At 44.8% G+C, this 21,221-nt stretch overlaps 1 protein-coding gene across 4 annotated transcripts in view; it reads left to right on the top strand.

Annotated features, from left to right (window-relative positions):
• LOC119401456 (protein phosphatase 1 regulatory subunit 12A) overlaps positions 1-21,221 on the top strand; it is a 90,736-nt gene that overhangs the window by 44,731 nt on the left and 24,784 nt on the right. For all 4 annotated transcript variants that reach the window (XM_037668280.2, XM_037668281.2, XM_037668279.2 and 1 more), the window contains exons 8-13: positions 4,898-5,028; positions 5,729-5,819; positions 6,731-6,937; positions 9,895-10,087; positions 10,672-10,793; positions 11,589-11,669. In XM_037668280.2, coding sequence (XP_037524208.1) covers positions 4,898-5,028; positions 5,729-5,819; positions 6,731-6,937; positions 9,895-10,087; positions 10,672-10,793; positions 11,589-11,669 — 825 coding nt within the window. The remainder of the gene's footprint in view (positions 1-4,897; positions 5,029-5,728; positions 5,820-6,730; positions 6,938-9,894; positions 10,088-10,671; positions 10,794-11,588; positions 11,670-21,221) is intronic.

The following is a 21,221-nucleotide window of genomic DNA, read 5'->3' as shown; positions in this document are numbered from 1 at the left end:
GAGGAAAAGAAAGGAGGTAAGAGGGTAAACCATAGCATAACCATGTATGGTGTAGCATAGCAACGGGAGGGAAAAAGTGAGGGTGAGGAGGACTCATGTTAGGGTGAGGTCGAGGGAAAGGATGAGGAAAAGAAAGGAGGTGAGAGGGTAAACCATAGCATAACCATGTACGGTGTAGCATAGCAAGAGGAAGGAAGAAGTGAGGGTGAGGAGGACTCATGTTAGGGTGATGTCGAGGGAAAGGATGAGGAAAAGAAAGGAGGTGAGAGGGTAAACCATAGCATAACCATGTACGGTGTAGCATAGTAAGGGGAGGGAAGAAGTGAGGGTGAGGAGGACTCATGTTAGGGTGAGGTCGAGGGAAAGGATGAGGAAAAGAAAGGAGGTGAGAGGGTAAACCATAGCATAACCATGTACGGTGTAGCATAGTAAGGGGAGGGAAGAAGTGAGGGTGAGGAGGACTCATGTTAGGGTGAGGTCGCGGGAAAGGATGAGGAAAAGAAAGGAGGTGAGAGGGTAAACCATAGCATAACCATGTACGGTGTAGCATAGTAAGGGGAGGGAAGAAGTGAGGGTGAGGAGGACTCATGTTAGGGTGAGGTCGCGGGAAAGGATGAGGAAAAGAAAGGAGGTGAGAGGGTAAACCATAGCATAACCATGTACGGTGTAGCATAGTAAGGGGAGGGAAGAAGTGAGGGTGAGGAGGACTCATGTTAGGGTGAGGTCGCGGGAAAGGATGAGGAAAAGAAAGGAGGTGAGAGGGTAAACCATAGCATAACCATGTACGGTGTAGCATAGTAAGGGGAGGGAAGAAGTGAGGGTGAGGAGGACTCATGTTAGGGTGAGGTCGCGGGAAAGGATGAGGAAAAGAAAAAAGGTGAGAGGGTAAACCATAGCATAACCATGTACGGTGTAGCATAGTAAGGGGAGGGAAGAAGTGAGGGTGAGGAGGACTCATGTTAGGGTGAGGTCGCGGGAAAGGATGAGGAAAAGAAAGGAGGTGAGAGGGTAAACCATAGCATAACCATGTACGGTGTAGCATAGTAAGGGGAGGGAAGAAGTGAGGGTGAGGAGGACTCATGTTAGGGTGAGGTCGCGGGAAAGGATGAGGAAAAGAAAGGAGGTGAGAGGGTAAACCATAGCATAACCATGTACAGTGTAGCATAGTAAGGGGAGGGAAGAAGTGAGGGTGAGGAGGACTCATGTTAGGGTGAGGTCGCGGGAAAAGATGAGGAAAAGAAAGGAGGTGAGAGGGTAAACCATAGCATAACCATGTACGGTGTAGCATAGTAAGGGGAGGGAAGAAGTGAGGGTGAGGAGGACTCATGTTAGGGTGAGGTCGAGGGAAAGGATGAGGAAAAGAAAGGAGGTGAGAGGGTAAACCATAGCATAACCATGTACGGTGTAGCATAGTAAGGGGAGGGAAGAAGTGAGGGTGAGGAGGACTCATGTTAGGGTGAGGTCGCGGGAAAGGATGAGGAAAAGAAAGGAGGTGAGAGGGTAAACCATAGCATAACCATGTACGGTGTAGCATAGTAAGGGGAGGGAAGAAGTGAGGGTGAGGAGGACTCATGTTAGGGTGAGGTCGCGGGAAAGGATGAGGAAAAGAAAGGAGGTGAGAGGGTAAACCATAGCATAACCATGTACAGTGTAGCATAGTAAGGGGAGGGAAGAGTGAGGGTGAGGAGGACTCATGTTAGGGTGAGGTCGCGGGAAAGGATGAGGAAAAGAAAGGAGGTGAGAGGGTAAACCATAGCATAACCATGTACGGTGTAGCATAGTAAGGGGAGGGAAGAAGTGAGGGTGAGGTCGCGGGAAAGGATGAGGAAAAGAAAGGGAGGTGAGAGGGTAAACCATAGCATAACCATGTACGGTGTAGCATAGTAAGGGGAGGGAAGAAAGTGAGGGTGAGGAGGACTCATGTTAGGGTGAGGTCGCGGGGAAAGGATGAGGAAAAGAAAGGAGGTGAGAGGGTAAACCATAGCATACCATGTACGGTGTAGCATAGTAAGGGGAGGGAAGAAGTGAGGGTGAGGAGGACTCATGTTAGGGTGAGGTCGCGGGAAAGGATGAGGAAAAGAAAAAAGGTGAGAGGGTAAACCATAGCATAAACCATGTACGGTGTAGCATAGTAAGGGGAGGGAAGAGTGAGGGTGAGGAGGACTCATGTTAGGGTGAGGTCGCGGGAAAGGATGAGGAAAAGAAAGGAGGTGAGAGGGTAAACCATAGCATAACCATGTACGGTGTAGCATAATAAGGGGAGGGAAGAAGTGAGGGTGAGGAGGACTCATGTTAGGGTGAGGTCGCGGGAAAGGATGAGGAAAAGAAAGGAGGTGAGAGGGTAAACCATAGCATAACCATGTACGGTGTAGCATAGTAAGGGGAGGGAAGAAGTGAGGGTGAGGAGGACTCATGTTAGGGTGAGGTCGCGGGAAAGGATGAGGAAAAGAAAGGAGGTGAGAGGGTAAACCATAGCATAACCATGTACGGTGTAGCATAGTAAGGGGAGGGAAGAAGTGAGGGTGAGGAGGACTCATGTTAGGGTGAGGTCGAGGGAAAGGATGAGGAAAAGAAAGGAGGTGAGAGGGTAAACCATAGCATAACCATGTACGGTGTAGCATAGTAAGGGGAGGGAAGAAGTGAGGGTGAGAGGACTCATGTTAGGGTGAGGTCGCGGGAAAGGATGAGGAAAAGAAAGGAGGTGAGAGGGTAAACCATAGCATAACCATGTACGGTGTAGCATAGTAAGGGGAGGGAAGAAGTGAGGGTGAGGAGGACTCATGTTAGGGTGAGGTCGCGGGAAAGGATGAGGAAAAGAAAGGAGGTGAGAGGGTAAACCATAGCATAACCATGTACAGTGTATCATAGTAAGGGGAGGGAAGAAGTGAGGGTGAGGAGGACTCATGTTAGGGTGAGGTCGCGGGAAAGGATGAGGAAAAGAAAGGAGGTGAGAGGGTAAACCATAGCATAACCATGTACAGTGTAGCATAGTAAGGGGAGGGAAGAAGTGAGGGTGAGGAGGACTCATGTTAGGGTGAGGTCGAGGGAAAGGATGAGGAAAAGAAAGGAGGTGAGAGGGTAAACCATAGCATAACCATGTACGGTGTAGCATAGTAAGGGGAGGGAAGAAGTGAGGGTGAGGAGGACTCATGTTAGGGTGAGGTCGAGGGAAAGGATGAGGAAAAGAAAGGAGGTGAGAGGGTAAACCATAGCATAACCATGTACGGTGTAGCATAGCAAGAGGAGGGAGGAAGTGAGGTTGAGGAGGACTCATGTTAGGGTGAGGTCGCGGGAAAGGATGAGGAAAAGAAAAAAGGTGAGTGGGTAAACCATAGCATAACCATGTACGGTGTAGCATAGCAAGGGGAGGGAAGAAGTGAGGGTAAGGAGGACTCATGTTAGGGTGAGGCCACGGGAAAGGATGAGGAAAAGAAAGGAGGTGAGAGGGTAAACCATAGCATAACCATGCACGGTGTAGCATAGCAAGAGGAGGGAGGAAGTGAGGGTAAGGAGGACTCATGTTAGGGTGAGGCCGCGGGAAAGGATGAGGAAAAGAAAGGAGGTGAGAGGGTAAACCATAGCATAACCATGTACGGTGTAGCATAGCAAGGGGAGGGAAGAAGTGAGGGTAAGGAGGACTCATGTTAGGGTGAGGCCGCGGGAAAGGATGAGGAAAAGAAAGGAGGTGAGAGGGTAAACCATAGCATAACCATGCACGGTGTAGCATAGTAAGGGGAGGGAAGAAGTGAGGGTGAGGACTCATGTTAGGGTGAGGTCGAGGGAAAGGATGAGGAAAAGAAAGGAGGTGAGAGGGTAAACCATAGCATAACCATGTACGGTGTAGCATAGCAAGGGGAGGGAAGAAGTGAGGGTAAGGAGGACTCATGTTAGGGTGAGGCCGAGGGAAAGAATGAGGAAGAGAAATGAGGTGAGAGGGTAAACCAAAGCATAACCATGTACGGTGTAGCATAGCAAGGGGAGGGAAGAAGTGAGGGTGAGGATGACTCATGTTAGGGTTAGGAGGAGAGATGGCAGTACAGAAAAAGATAAAGAAAGATGAAAGAAAGAAGAAAGAAGGAGACGAAGATGCAGAAAGAAATAAAGAATGAAACATGAACGAAAGAAGAAGGTAAAGAAGCCAAATCTGCATTCGCCAGGTGGAGGTGCTTCCTTGCCACCTTCGCTGTTTTACAGGCGATTTTACAGGCGTGGAATTGGCTTTAGTTTTTTTGTGGTTCACACCTGTAATGCCAGCATTGTCGGCTAGAGATGACTGTCGAGGTAACTAAGGGTAATTAAAACTAAAGTCTCTCACGTTTAGTTCTAAATGACTGGTAAATTTTTTTAGGCCTACATTTCGTGGCAGTGCCTTCCTCTATTGCATTTCCTCAACAAATTTGAAAGCCACCTACAACAAGGTCTCACTTTGGCTAAGCAGCCTCAGTAGTATCAGTACTATATATGTTGAAACAGTCTTGTTGGCAAGACTGGCAGGGCTTCTTGTTGCCCACAAAAAGAAGTAAATCAAGCCCTCTAGGTTTGCTGCATCTTGATCGTTGCACAGTGGAAGCCTTCAATTTGTGAGGCTCAGTGCAATGAGGTAGCATGCAAGAATTTTAGAACAGTTGCCTGCTCCTGAATTCTTCATTCTACATGATACCTATAGCTGAAGGGATGCATGCGCAGCTGTCATTATGACTGGGGCTGGCTAGTTCTCCCAGATATAACACTTGACCCTTGCACTTTAAAATAATGCGTGTCATAATCATCCTAAGGCTAATCTCATGCGCATGCATAAATGCTTTCAAGCAGTGATGTACTGCACTTGGTGTGTAGAAATTTCGTGAGATTGTCTGGCTCGTGACATCCTGGATTTTGTCTCTTTCACATCTCGCAGAAGAAAGAGCCCTCACCGCCCGCGGAAATCGTCACACTTCGGAAACCGCTTCGGGTCAGCGCCGACAGCGGGGTCACGGAGGTCACGAGCTCCGCGCCTTCCACGCCGCCCACCGACAACACTCCGAAAAGGTTGTGTGTACTGCTCGCAGTATGCAAACTGTCGAGTTGGTTTTGGTCAAATCTCGTTTGTCTCTCGTGTAAGGGTCGAAATGCAAACAATTCAAGCTGTATTGTTTTCCACAGAAATTGCTGCAGGATAGCCTCGCGTATGTTGTGACTACATATGCTCTGTAGGTACGTTGTCTTGACCAATATGCGCAGTGCTGGACAGGTGTTGTGAGTTCGTCCGAGCTTTGCCTTTCTGACCTTGAACTGCTTTTGACTTTGCAGATTAACCCTTTTTGACAATGTACATATTCTGTCATAAATGCAAGTTTTCGCAATGATTGCTCACATGCGTAAAACCTGTTGCCCAATTTATTTAAAAAATGTGTATGGCCTTTTGTTTGCTTCCAAGTGCAATGCTTACTTCAGTGGCATTTTTGTTTGATATAAACCTGCATGGAAAACTTGTATCAATTCAAAATACATACTGCACATGAAGTAAGAAAGTGTTTTGTAGAGAAATCTATTTTTTTTAAGTTATGGCTTGCATTCACGGGGATCTTGGAAACTCTAGGAAAAGTTTTTAATCAGTTCTGTTGAACTGTATTCTTGTTGATGGTCAAGGTACGAGGAGTGCATTCAAATTGCTCATTATGTACTTATCGACCTGCTGAATTTCCTAAGTGGCTGTTTCTCTTCGCGTTGCCTATCTTTCGTTGAGCAGGACTTTCGTGCTGCCAGTACGGGATGAGGAATCTGAAACGCAGCGGAAAGCCCATGCCAAGAGAGTACGAGAGACGAGACGGTCGACGCAGGTGAGACATATCAGCGGGAGAAAGTTCCTGAACTGTTTGTTATGCGTCCTGCTTATTATGTCCCGGTGTTTTTAAAAAGATGCTAAATAATACAGGTGTGCAAATAGTGATTTTCGGAATTGAATCGCATGTGCATAGTAGGAAAACTCAACTAAATTTAATATCCAATACTGTATCTAAAATTAATATGCAGAAAACTAAGGTAATGTGCAACAGTCTTGGAAGAGAACAGTGCTTTGCGATAGGTAGCGAGGCACTGGAATTTCTAAAAGGACAAGTAGTAACCGCGGTGCCAAACCATGAGACTGAAGTAACTAGAAGAATAAGGATGGGATGGAGCACCTTCGGCAGGCGCTCTCAAATCATGAATGGCAGATTACCATTATCACTCAAGAGGAAGGTATATAACAGCTGCTTCTTAGCGGTACTTACCTACGGAGCAGAAACCTGGAGGCTTACAAAGAGGGTTCAACTGAAACTGAAGACGATGCAGCGAGCAATTGAAAGGAAAATGATAGGTGTAGCTTTAAGGGACAAAAAGAGAGCAGCGTGGGTCAGGGAACAAACAAGTGTTAAGGATATCTTAGTTGAACTGAAGGAGAAGAAATAGACATGGGCAGGGCATGTAGCGTATAGGCGAGGTAACTGCTGGTTATTAGCGAAGTAACTGCTGGTTATTAAAAGTAACTGAATGGATTCAATGGAAAGAGAAGGCAAACGAGCTAGGTGGGCAGATGAGATTAAGAAGTTTGCAGGGATAACGCGGCAGCAGAAAGCACAGAACCGGTTTGATTGGCAGAACATGGGAGAGGCCTTTGCCCTGCAATGGGCGTAGTCAGGATGATGATGACTGTATCTGGGTGATGATTGTGATTCCATAATTCAGACATTGCATCTTGTTGCGCTTGCAGGGCGTGACGCTAGAGGACGTCAAGTCGGCCGAGCAACAGCTGCTCAAGCGCCAGCAAGAGCTCGAGGACAAAAAGGAGGACAAGCCTCCGCCGCCAACAGTCATCGGCATGGCACCCGTCGCCACGACGACCACAACCACCACCACTACCACCACCACCACAACCGAGGAACTCGTGCGGCGGCATTCCTGGAGAAACAGGGACAAGGTAATGCGGAAGTGTTTTGCTGGCGCTATCCACAACTGCTTTGCTCAGGTTGATCCCTCCCCCCCTCGCTCGTCAGGTATTGTATGTGCATTGGTGTATGTAATTGTATTCGTATTCGGTTTTATTGGTTTTATATTGAATTGTCTTTTTTCTTCTTATGGTTGTCATGTACACTTAATGCAGGGGAAGCTTGATTATACATTCCCCAGTCATTTGATGACCGGCGTCTTACGGCAGATCTGCTTGGTCCTGCCAAAACCCCCATAGAAATATTGTACTAAAAACCTTGGTTATACGGCACGATTTTACACCAGTCTGCCTCAGAGGACGTCTCTTTGGTACTGTCCAAGAAAAAATATATTGTGTTTACCTTAATCTGATGCGCCCTACCACGGTGGTCTAGTGTTTATGGCACTCAGCCGCTGACCCGAAGGTTGCGGGATCATATCCCGGCCGTGGCGGCTGCATTTTTGATGGAGGCAAAAATGTTTGAGGCCCGTGTACTTAGGTTTATTTTAGGTGCACATTAAAGAACCCCAGGTGGTCGAAATTTCCGGAGCCCTCCACTACGGCGTCTCTCATATTCATATCGTGGTTTTGGGACGTTAAACCCCAGATATTATTATTATTATTATTATTATTATTATTATTATTATTATTATTATTATTATTATTATTATTGTTGTTGTTATTGAATCTAATGTGCAACCAATTTTCACGGGTTCAAAATAAAAATTCACCGGAATGTAATGATACCAGTGTTTTAGTATAAAACTGAAATGCCCCTATGTTGATGATAAAAAGAAATAAGAGAGGCGAGTACAAGTTGCTTTCATAGAAACGGAAACTTGTTCTTCTAGCATGTATGCTGGCAGAATAAGGTCCCCTTTCTGGAGCTTTTCTAATAAGTGCCCTACTTCCAAGCCTAAATGCGTCAAAAATCAATTGATCATGATAATGTTGTCATAGCGTCACCTAAACTCAATGCTAAGTGATAGGCGACATTCACATTTGTTTTTTACAGCGAAAGTTTGCGAGATCACAACAGCTATTTTTGCCGCTGTAATTGTCTGTTGCCGCCGCTGCGGGTGTCCGTAACCACTATTGCACGAAATAAGAAAAAATGAAATGAGATAAAAATACCCAGAATCAGATTGGATTTGAACCCAGGCCCTCTGCGTGGCAGTCGAGTATTCTACCACAGAGCCACACTGGTGCTTGAGACTCCTTTGCAAAAAAACCCTATACAGGCGTCATGTCGGGCAAGAATTGCGTTAACATATGCAATATAGCATGCCATAAGAGTAAAATAACAACCAGGCATCACACAATGCAAATTGCGTAACGAGTGGCTCGTTTAATACTTCCAACCCATTACAAAGGGGTCAGCCATAATTCGTCATCAGCCAGAGCATCAACTTAGTCCACATAATGCCTCAAAGGTGTGTAGCAGGTACTATGCTTCTCCGCAGAATGACGAATAATGGCGTAGTGGGTGCTTCCCTTTATACTTCACAAAAATTATAATGATTTATGGCATAGTGGGTACCCTGTAAGTGTACTTGTAGTAGTTTCCTCAACAGAGTATACAACGGGCTCTAGAAAGGCTGCTCTTCCTGCTTTCGCTGTGACTGTGCTGCGTGTTCAGCACAGGCCTTGTCTTTTTTGCTATCACGACAGAGAGAAAGCAACACATAAAAACTAGAGCTGTGCGAATAGCAAAATTTTGGGTACGAAGCGAATTTGAATATTGAAGTGCGAGTGCGAATCGAATCGAATAGTTTTCGAATATTTCTCTAATATTTCTAGATGTTTCTCAAATAATTCAAAGTGAAATTGCAGAAAAAAAAGTTGGAGAGGAATCCCAAGCATATTCTCATGAGATAGCAACATGAAAGTGTTTCTTTTCACTAGGTTGATGAAGCACTGTTTCATAGTTGTCTTATCAAGAATGAGGCAGTGTAGAGGCCGAATTGTATTTACGTACATGATTTGGTGCAACCAAAGTGTTGCCGACAACACTTTACACGTGATAGGCAGAGATGCCATTTCAACTTCTGTGGAAGCCCAACTGATGTGGCAGACAAGGGTGTGCTCTCTTCAAGTCCGGAGTTCCAAATCTGCCTCGTAGATGTCGATATGTAAGAACATCTGAAATTTTGAATGCTAAAAAGCTTCGGCTTCCGATTTTTCGGACTACCTGCCAAAATTCCATGTCCAAAACAGCATTAATTGAGCCCCCACCTCTGCCACATCTTTCATCTCCATGTTGGAACCAGTGTTTTCTTGAGTTAATACATTTGCGACCGTAGCAGAGCTTGAAAGGCAGCTTTGCCGCAATACCGGGGTGTAATGAGGTGTAGCATATTTAAAATCTGAAGGGCTCACTTTCAATCAGACGTAGGCTGTATTGGTTTTTGGGAAGTTCAAATAGTTCGAATAGTAAAATTTCAGTGCAAATCGAATCGAATAGCAGTGTTCGAAAAGTATTTGAAATTTTGAATATTTGCTCACCCTTAATAAAAACCCAGAAATTATCACTATTATCTGATTTGTGAACCTTAGCGGTGGTGTCTTGGCCCTGTGGTTACTTGCAAGTACTGGTTAAAGTTGGCTAATAAATTAATAATGGCTGAATGATTGCTTATGTTGGCTAATGTAGGCTAACATTGGCTCTCAGCTGTTATACCACCAACATTGTCAATCACAATCCAATGATTGAGTATACCAGTTTTGTACACAGTGGCAATTTTTCATGTACGTCTCATACGTTTCACATGTGTCATATACATTGCATTCTTCACTCAGTTCTTGTCATCATGAGAGTGCATGCTAAATAATGACATCAGAATGCGAAATTGCAATTGTAATGTATGCTGTAGTGTACATGCACTCATGCAAATGTAGACGACATGCTTAGTCGGTTCTAACTATTTTTCTTTTGTCTTTCCATCCAGGAGGAAGAGCCACCTGCAGTCCGAGTAGTGCCCAGCAGTCCCGAAACAACCCCCGTGGTGACCTTCTCCATGCCCAGGACGCGAAATCAGAGGGGAGTGACCGCCACCACGGGTTCCGACATCAGCCACACAGTCACCGTACCCATCCGACCGCGGGGCATCGTGGACGACTCTGCAATCACCACCAGGGAAGGTGCGTCCTCCGCTCTTGTCGGCACAGCATGAAGTTCATGGCACGAAATCAAACATGCCGTCTCTTGGATGTCTTAGAAAACTATGCGAGGCAAGCGAGTCTTGATAGGCTTCATTCAAAATGATGGAAATTGAGCAAGTCTTTTATTCATCTTCTTTAAATAACTGTAGCATTGCCTAAGCATTGCCTGTGTATGTCGCCTGAATGCCCTAAGCACACACAGACATTGATATGTTGTTTGAATGTTGCAGAAACATTGTAATGTTAGAAATGTCACACTGAACATTGTCAGCTGATCAAAAAATAGAACATAGCAGCATTCAGGCAACATTGCCCAGCGACATCTGGGCACATTGAGGCAACCTCCCAGTATTGTCCTGTATTACTTGGAATTATTCGAATAGGTGTTATTCGATTTCGAAACTTGTATATTCGCGTGCCTCTAAAAAGAAGACTAGTCATAGTAGCCAAGTCAGCACTGCTGTCATTAAACAAAACCCTAAATATTGCTGTTGAGCATTTGGAAAAATTATGCACATTTCGTTCTTTTAAAAGAATTCTCTCTCTCTCTCTTTTGCATTCAGCGGGTGATGGAGATAAGGACGACACCAAGACCAATGCGCAGTCGGCGATTTCAAGGCGAAGGCGACCAAAGCGGAGATCGACAGGTGTCGTGTACCTCGAAGGGGACAACATTGGTGGCCAGGTGCGTTGGCGAGAGGTCTTTGTGCGGTGCTTGCTGCCGGGGCCCACATGTCGGTTTGTTCGGTACATAATAGTAAAAGAAAGGGGGATCGGAAATTTTTCTTTTTTTGGGGGGATATATAGATTACAGAAGAAGCAGCAAAATATTTGAATTTCTTTTTTTTTGAGTTATGATTTGGACATCTTGTCATATTAAAAAGAAGAAAAAAAATGCCATATTGTTTAAGTGTTGGCCTGACTTTGTCAAACTCTTCCCTGCCCAGGCACAGTCTTTTTATTGTGGCTTCAGGAAATAAATGGTAAAATTGACTCGCTTTACTAGGGATGTTTTGACATTATCTGGATCAATTGTACATCTTGATGCAGCTAGGTCTTGGGAAACACTACTTAGGTGGCAAGGTGTGTCCGTTTTTAATCAACAGATTGTGCTAACACACTGTGTAGCGTTGGCCACTGCAAAAGCACCATCTGTTAATTGTAGGACGATGCACTTTCCCACCTTAGTGTCTAAAAGCTCCAAAAACTATTGATCATTAGTATAATATTGTCATAGCATCACCTAAACTCAATGTTAAGTGATAGGTGACATTTACATTTGTCTTTTTACTATCACAACAGAGAGGAAGTAACACTGGCACGTTTTGATCGAGGCAGGCAGCATGGGAAATTCGATGTTGTCATCTAATCCTGATAACTGTTAAAAGTTGTTTCAGTAGCCTATGAATGATCAGAAAGTTCCATGGTTGGTTAGCATTAGCTCTGTCACAAGTTGCAAAATACGTGTCAATTGTTGCAGGATGCTTCAGCAGACCAGGAAGGATCAGATAGGGATAAACTGAGGATAGGAGCCATCAACGACGTCTCCAACAATGCAGAGGTAAGCGATATTGCTTGTACCATGTTCTTGCTTGGCTATTAAAATCTCAAAAGAGGCAACGTAGAAAAAGTCTCAACTCATGTGGTAGTAATCGGCATCAAACTATGGCATGTGTATTATCTGAATTTTGCTGAAATTAAGAAGGGGCTTGCATACGCTACGACATTTTGTTTTCAATATTGGACGGCGCGAAATTGAACAAGACAAAGAAGGAACACATATTTACAAGACATGCTCGCGCCATCCAATATTGAAGATTATGAACCAACTAGCCGAGCAACGAATTTTGTTAAGTGACATTTTGTTTGAAGGGATGTTAATGTGAAAGGCTAAAAGCTTTAGAGTGGTAAATTGTCGCGTGAAAATTTCGTTGTCAGTAATCTCATGATTATGGGCTGATTTTTACAAGAGAATGGTCGAAGTTTTTTTTCTTAATTTTCTCTGGAAACTTAGTGCCGGCATGTCAGCAGGAGTGGCATTTTTGAAATTGCGGAACGGTAATTTTTCTGTTGCAGGGAAAATTCTCTTTCGCATTTCTTGAAGCTTATGTCATTTGCCGTGGCAAATAGCTGTGGGAAAGATGCCACCCAGACGGAATAACAGTGTACACTCTGCTGGCAGCAATAAGCAAGCGTTATTTAGCACCAATGGTTGATTTGATTGGGGTGCATTTAATGTAACGTTTGCTGCTTAACGTTCAGTGCCCTCAATATTTTGCCAGCACCAATAGGCGAGTGCTGCATTCATCATCGATAGGCGATGGTACGCTTGCTGCCAACACTTACGCATATGAAACTAGAATTGTGCTGCCTTCAGCCTAAAACATGCAAACAAGGACAGAAGTTGCACAACACTCCAATATTTCAACAGCAAAAAAGTTTGAGACATTGAAATCGAATCTGGAACCTCGCTCGAACAAACAGAGTGCTTCTTTATGAAGCTACGAAATAAGAAGTGTCAAGAAATGTGTCAAGGAGTTTTTAACCACTATCCGCTTGACATGCTGCTTGCAGCAGTTTAGTTCGCCTGGACGGAACTTTAGCAGCTGTTGTTATTCCAGCCAGACTTAACGCTAGACACAGCCAGTTATGTAGCATGCCTTAGAGCTAAATGTTTTCGGTGACATTTACAAATGACCATATAGCAGCACCAGTTTCCTATGGAGTGAAATAATTATTACAGTGATGGCTGTTTGAAAAAAGAAAAAAAAAAGCTATACATTTTCCTGCGAATTAAGAAGAAATTTCTGAGGGACTTCAAAAAACAGAGCAGGATCGTTTCATGGAGGGAGTAGACATTGGTATCAGTTACAGTGCATTATTACACAAAATGATAGCTGCAGCCTTATTAAACTGAATAAAGTAAACACAAGCACTTGTAGAGCACTGGCAGCCAGCCACTTTGTGCCACATTCTCTGACACTTTTTCACTACTCTGGCATATTTCTGAGTACGCAAGTAACTGCTGAAAGACCACATGAATGATGTCAGAAAGAATTATGTCAGTCCAATGCACTTGCCAATCAAGTGGCTACTTCTAATCACGAGGTTGACTGGGTCAAGGCAAGCATAATCACAAAAAAAAAAAAAAACTGGTGTTCCTGTCAATATCTGGAATCGCTTCTTATCCAGACTACGAAAAAAACGCTGAATATACAGTCGACGACCGATAATTCGGACTCCACGGGGAACGTAAATAAGTCCGAATTATCAAATGTCCGAAAAAACGAATGCGTCAGAAAAAAAATACTTTTATTGACACTTCAGGGTCCCTGTGGCTGAAAAAAGTTGTCAATGCGTTGCTGCCCGCACTTCCGCTTACGTGCAACCAAGTCCGCCTGTATCCCCGCCAGTGTGATGTGATCGCTGTACGATGACGAGCTGGTTTCGTTCGAGAAGGCAACGCGTCTGTGTGGCGCACTTAATGGTCGCACAAAGAGGCAGCATGAATGGCGGCGCGGCGCATTTGGGTTCTCACCTATTAAATGCATGCACTACGCATGCAACTGCACCAGGCCTCATGCACTATTGAGCAGTTGACTGAAGATGCTTATCGTAAGGCTTGTCAGCGATTGAGCCGTACTGGCGCGTTTGCCACCTGCCGCCATCACACCTCCGTGCATTTTCACTGCTTATCCGTAAAGACATCGCCGCACGACGCCGTGATAGCGGCCCCTTTGAATTTCCGGTCCGCTTCACCCCATAACACTTCGGCATCGCGACAAAGCTGACATTCGGACTCTGCTACTGTCGCAAGCGGATCGACTCGCGAATGCGCTGGTTCGAACCTACGAGATGATAGACGCGGCAGAGGTGGGGGCTTCAATTATTGTCTTTCGGACATGCACTTTGGGCAGAAAATCCAAAAAATCGGACGCCGAAGAGTTTTAGCGTCCGAAATTTCCGACGTTCTTGACCATTGATTTATGGGGCTGGTGACGGTGCCGCGAAAGCGTCTTAATTTTCGAGCATGTCCGGAAAATCGGGCGTCCGAAAAATCGGCAGTTGACTATATCTGCCGCGTTTCGTTGTCGTCGGCGCGGCCTTCGGCGCTGGCTGTGAGGGCACCGTTGGCACCATTTAACTCAGATCTTTTGAGACAGCAGAGCATAAAATAAAGCAAGTCTCAAGATAAAAATGAACGCACGCGCAAAACGCTTTACTGCAGACGAATTCGACAGAATGGCGGCGAGCACGGGGACACAGGAACCGGAACGTAGGATGTTCGCGATGTCGATACGATTTCTCACAGTTGACCAGTGCCTCCAAGATCGGCATTTCCAATCACAAATCTTTGAGGCATAAATTAGCGATCGAAATAAAGCCTCATGGATCACCAATTAGCTTTGGTTTTGATCTCCGAGGCCATACTTTGTATGGCACGGGTGCCAGAGGAGATAATGGCTGGCGATTCGGCGTGCGCGACAGTCTCGGACAGGGTCCAGATTATCGAATGTAGATCTCGCAGCTGTCCGAAATATCGGTCGTCTTTACACATTACTTCTATGGGATCATCGGCGGTGCCGCGCGACTGTCCGAATTACCGAGCATGTCCAAAGTATCGGTGTCCGATTTATCGGTCGGCGACTGTATAATGGCAATGTCAAACCAGCGTACACCAAGTGTCTCGGCCACATATGAAAATGGACAGAAGCTCACGTTGTCAAGCCACCTTTATGTGAACAAGGCTTCCGTACAGAAGCCAAAACGTCTTACTGTTTTTAAACCATTTGATTTTGGTCGGTGTTTCTTGCTTTCCGTTTCTGGTAATGCCTCTGCCGTACCAGATGAATAATTGTCAAAGCATCAATTTCAAACATCTGCTGACTCCCCTTCTCAGCAACCGTTACGATGCTTGCATGGGGCTGAGATTGTGTCGGTTTTTTTTTTGCAAAAGACTTCATGTCGTGGTGATGCCAACCCAGGGGCGTAGCCAGAAATTTTTTTCGGGGGGGGTTCAACCATACTTTATGTATGTTCGTGCGTGCGTTTGTATGTGTGCGTGGCTATATACGCAAGCAAAACTGAAAAATTTCGGAGGGGGTTTGAACCCCCCCAACCCCCCCCTTGGCTACGCCCCTGTGCCAACCTACTCTAGTCGTTCTTTAGGCACTGAATAACAGTACCCAGCTGTCTGAAAATGCTTGTCTTTCATGGCCGATTCTGCTCTCACGACACCATGCTGCCAGTCAACCAGGCCATCGCCGATTCGAACCATGCTGTTGCATGAGATTACAGTATGAAGCAGTACTTTTATATGGCAACTGTACGCCTTATATCGGCAAAATTTTTGTAGAAATGAAGGTTCAGAACTCTGGTGCCGCTTTGTTAACCTTGGGATCTAATGTTACTGAGGGCCCCCCCACGGTGGTCTAGTGGCTATGGCGCTCGACTGCTGACCCGAAGGTTGCGGGATCAAATCCCGGCCATGGCGGCTGCATTTTCGGTGGAGGCAAAAATGTTTGAGGCCCATGTACTTAGATTTAGGTGCACATTAAAGAACCCCAGGTGGTCAAAATTTCCGGAGCCCTCCACTACAGTGTCCCTCATAATCATGTCATGGTTTTGGGACAATAAACCCCAGATATTATTATTACTATTGAATCTGCCCCGCCACAGTGGTATAATAGTTATGGCGCTCGACTGCTGATGCGAAGGTCGCGGGATTGAATCCCGGCCACGGCGGCTGCATTTTCGATGGAGGTGAAAATGTTTGAGGCCCGTGTACTTAGATTTAGGTGCACGTTAAAGAATCCCAGGTGGTCGAAATATCTGGAGCCCTCCACTATGGCGTCCCTCATAATCATATCATGGTTTTGGGACGTTAAACCCCAGATATTATTAATGTTGCTGAGGCTTGCGAGTGCTGTTATATGGTTTCGTCTCTGCACTGTTGCAACTTTCAACACATTTCTTTTATTCAACCTTCTTTTTGCCAGGAATCATGGTCAAATGCTCTCCAGTATTTCATAAATACATCTTTGTCTTGAAACATTTGCCAGTGAAGAAATATTCTTAGTGAAAGGTTGCAGTAAAACCGTGTTAGTCCGGACTTCACGGAACAGTAAAAGGTGTCCAAATCAATTAACTGAATCTCAAATTATCAAATGAATCCAAGGAACAAGCAAATGCTCTCTGGTAAAACATTGTTTAGCATTATTGCTTTTGTTTTGTTGTTTATGATGCCATTTCGCTGGAACAGGACACTGGACAGTTTCAGTGCCTTGTATATCTTTATTTCAGTTCCTTGTATTTCTTTGTTGTGAAAAAATGTTACTGTTCACATATGGCATGGTTGAAGCAGTTATAGAGTCTTTATGTCTGCCATTGATCCACCAGAATGCGTCTTTTCATATAATTCATTCAGTTTCACATCTTGTGAGCAAAAAGAGAGAAAGATGCTACCCATCTATTCTTGCGTCTTCAGCGAGGCTTGCGTCTTCTCTCCGAGTGGGTGGCCGGGCAGCCGCTGCCAGAGGTGCTAGAGCATTTGTGGCCCGCATCGCCTCTCAACGTTGGGTCTCTTGAATTTGCTTGTTGTTTCAGTCGGCACCTCAGAAAACGTTTATATAAATCAAAATGCGCCCTGTCTTCCTTTCTACTCTTTACTTCCACTGCTTCACCTCTTCAAGCTTTGCACCGCCTTTCCCGAAATACCCTCGGTTCGCTTATATTTTTTTCACGGACTCCCTGCTGTGTTGTCTTAACGGGATCAGTCGTAATTTCACCGGCTGTCGTCTTCCGCTGGAGAAGCGCAAGGACGTTTGCCCGTAAGCGATAGCATTGGCGCTTTGTGGGCATCGATGCAGGAATAGAACGACGAGTGTTCTTCTACAAGGCTAGCGTTTTAATGGCCTTGAGTTTGGAATGCCTTGCTATTTCGCGAGCTTAACTGACGGGAGCTGACGGAGCTAAAGCTTTTTTTTGGCGGGGGGGAAGGGGTGGGCTCTCAGACAGTGTGGCAAACAGGCATTGGTACTTAGATTACGAACAAACTATTTTACCGACCAAAGATGCGGGAAACCAATAACGCCAAATGCAATTAGACATCGCGCATTTTTTTTTCCATACAAGAATCTGAGAACGTTTAGAATGCACAATTTTAAACAACAGTCATAAAAAAAGCACCTTAGAGGTGAGAATGAAAGGGTGCCAAAGACATTTCACTGGAAGCATTCATAAGAAAATTATATCCAGGCTAAACAGAAAAAAGGGAAATGAAGTTAGTGTTTTAAAGGCTGTTTTGGTCGGCAAAAGCACCAGAACACTTTCATTGGTTCTGATATACAAAATAATCAAATACAAGGGTTCATATCCACGAATTATGTCATTGTGGTGCAGCTATATTTTACATAAAGACAGTTTCATAACTTTGGAAGGACAGCTTCATAACTTTGGCATGATAAGGCAATGTGTTTCAGTCATTGGGTGCTAAAACCAGCCAGATTGCTGCAACCGTTACTTTGTAATATTAAGGCCGAAGCCTTAGATGCCTCATCAAATGCAAAAATTGACCGGTGTCCTGCATCGGCATCTACCGTCGGTGTCCACATGAGGGATGCAAGAAAATCGTCATCACGTGATGACGTCACAGATCGCCACAATTTGTGACATCATTATGACATAGTGATGTCACATGATGACGTCATCGCATGCATCTTGCTTGGTCAATGGTGGGCCGATCAGGGAGGCAGTGCAAAACCAGGTGAGGTGCCACCGATCCTGGAGGCAATGCAAAACCTTATTAGCTGCCGAAAGCTTTTGGAGGGTAACAGCGCAGGAACAATAGATCTACTGAGAAGAAAAAGAAGGTGGCTTTCGCCTTCCAGTCATCTTAGCTGACTGCATAAGGGACCCTGTGAGTTTTTTTTGTTCAAGCTTTTCCCTGCAGCATTCTTCTAAAGAGAATTCTGTCATGGTTCATGCGTTGCCATCTTATGGGAAACTGCAATGCTCAGAATTTTAATGCTTGGAATTCTTTTTTAATGTTTAGTGCCCCGATTCAAGCTTTAGAGTAAAGTTTCAGGAGATATTTTTTTGTCCTAATGCTACTTTCTTTAGAGGCATCCGTAATGCCTGAATGCATACAGTGCAATTTCATCATTTATAGGAGGTCTATATCGCCTTTGTTCTTGTGTGTGTGCATGCATGGTAGGTGGTCTACTAAAAAAATCGCACCCCTTGCCAAAGTGTCGTCACGTTCTATTCAAAGAAGCAGCTGGCATGCATTTTTTACTGCTCAGCAATCGCGACCTAGACAGCTGCTGAGACACTTGGATTGCAGCCAAGGAAGTACAGAAAGGTGATGGGTGGGGGGGGGGGGGGGGGTGAAAGTTGGGGTTTGGCGGTGTCTTGAGCTCATAGTCTCAAACCATGTTGCAACCAGAGTGCTCGTGTCGAAAGCTTGTGTCGCTGTCATAAGCACTTGAGAATTGCCGCACACCACATAAGTTGCTCGCTGTCACTACGGGTTTAACTGTCACTCCTCTCGATACCTTTTTTTTTAGTTTTTCGGGGTTGCGCAAAGACAGAGGGCCCTGTACACCGCCTCCCATTAATTTCTCACTACTATTTGCTCTGGCAAATGTCTAAAAAGTTCAGTAGTAGGAGTGCGCCAACAGACTGAATTGAATAACTTGATAGTGCCAGGGGTGAATTGAATATGTAATAAGTTTTCAAATATTGAACAGCTGGTTTTAGATTGGTGTAATATTTTCACATCCTAAAATACATAATCTTAGCTTTAAAAGCACAACTGGAGCATAATGAACAATAAGCTGGTTCTTCACATTCGCACAAATCTGAGTGTGAATAACTGTTATACAGCAACTGATGTCTGGCTCCGGGAGTGAACTAGCCTGCTGTCTTGTTGTACACATATAGTAGACCTGATTAAACATATCATACTGTTGCATTAATTTAGTGTTTATTTTAGTGCAGTTGAATTTTGAAATATTCACAAACCACTTGAAAAATTTTTGTATTTATGCAGATAACGGTTAAACGATTTGAATACTAATTGAATAGGGCACTATTCGATTCAGTATTTGAAATCAAGTACTTATGCAACCCTAAACAACAGCCAAGCCTCTGGACTTATGCAGTCCAAAAGCACAGCCACACCGCCAGCATTATGTGAAGTGCTTGTTGTAGTTTGAGTTTTTAAATGGTGGGGTAAAGCCATGTAACCACGTATTCGTGATTCTGAATTAGAAACATTAGAGTCAATTGGTGCTGCATACAGCAGGCACTTACAAGACATGGTCAACGCACCATCTTTCTAATCGACAAGATTGCACTCCCTCTCCCAGGGTGTAGTTTCGCGCACCTCGTTGTTTAATTTTTGTACATGTGCAAATTATTCCCCAAAGCGTTTATTTTACGTTTTTTTTTTCGTGTCGTTATACTCCATTGGAAGATACAATTTCTAAGCGGTGCAATTTGCGTTTTCTAGGTGGCAAAATTGCACTCCCGCTTTCATGGTGTAATTTTGTGCACCTCAGGGTTTAATTTTTGTATATGCGCAAATTACACCCCAAAGAGCTTATTTCGCGTTCTATTGGGCGTCGTTATACTCCGACGGATGTTACACCTTTTAAGGGGTGTAATTTGCGCTTTTGAGATGGCAAGATAAAACTCCCGCTTTTATAATGTAATTTTGTGCACCTCGGGGTTGGGCTAAGGTGCGTATTTGGGCCGGTTGGTACATGTTCAACGATACGAGAAACGGCGCGAAACACGGGACAGTGAAAGAGACGGACCAAGCGTTGACTTACAACCAAGGTTTTATTCCGTACACGTAAGTGTTTCGGTCTTGCATGAGCAAACTGCAATTAACCACTGAATTTCCCACTGGTAACAGACTTCGGTTTCTTGACCTTGAAATATTTTTATCCGACCACGTGTGCTGACAGTATGCCCCCCGCTCCAAGAAAAGCTTGTTACCTTACAGTTCTGCGCATTCTAAACTTGTCAAGCGAGCGATTTTAAAATCTTGTCTAGGGGCAGCGTTGCCGCGATCATGCCATCACACAATGTGCACTAGCTTTGACTCGCAGGTGCGTAGACTGCGCATGGCAGGCTGCCCGGACAACCTACTGTGTTCCATTGCCGAAGGTCTTCTAGAAGGCTTAAAACAGCCAAAAAAACTGGTTAATCGTCAGGAAAAGAGCCCACTTTCAAAAACAGCGGTAATTCCGTATTTGCATAGGGTGTCGCATTGTTTAAAAAAAGTAGCACAAAAAGCAGGAATCAGAGTTGTCTTTTCAGCAAAAAATAAGTTATCTGGCATGTGCAATAAGGTGAACAGAGAAGACAGAGGACCTCGCGTGTGTGTCAAGAAACACGCCAAAAAGTTTGTTGAATGCTGTCATAACGCGGTATACGAAATCCCCCTCTCATGCGGCCGCTGCTACATTGGCCAAACTGGCCGGTGTGTAAATGACCGCCTCAGGGAACACCGCAATCTAATGCGGGGTTCTGTGGGCAGCCACCTAGCTGCGCACAGCTCCGTATGCGGCTGTCATGCAATGTTCGATCAATGTAAGATACTTCGGCGATACAGTGATCAACGAGCACGTGATATTTATGAGGCATTTTGCATCGACAAAAAAGCTGATATGTGCGTGAGTGTGCCTTCGTTAGCGCTACTCACCAGGGAAATTGCCTATCTGTCTAGTGGATGATGGTTTTTTTACATTTTTTTCAGAAGCTTTCATAGAATTCGTGAACAAAGTTCCACGTCACTGTTCTCCTCTCCTTCCTTTCATGTTGCGTGTGCTATATATACCGCCATGTACGGAATAAAACCTTGGTTGTAAGTCAGCGCTTGGTCCGTCTCTTTCACTGTCCCGTGTGTCGCGCTGTTTCTCGTATCGTTGAATCGGGGTTGGGGTTTAATTTTTGTATATGTGCAAAACTGCTCCCCAAAGCGCTTATTTCGCGTTCTTTTGGGCGTCGTTATACTCCGATGGATGTTACACCTCTTGAGGGGTGTAATTTGCGTTTTTTTAGGTGGCAAAATTGCACTCCCGCTTTTATGGTGGAATTTTGT

Source organism: Rhipicephalus sanguineus, chromosome 8 (genome assembly GCF_013339695.2).
Source record: "Rhipicephalus sanguineus isolate Rsan-2018 chromosome 8, BIME_Rsan_1.4, whole genome shotgun sequence".
NCBI lineage: Eukaryota > Metazoa > Arthropoda > Arachnida > Ixodida > Ixodidae > Rhipicephalus > Rhipicephalus sanguineus.
The sequence above is the reverse complement of the archived record's forward strand: the minus strand, read 5'-3'. Positions and strand labels throughout refer to the sequence as shown.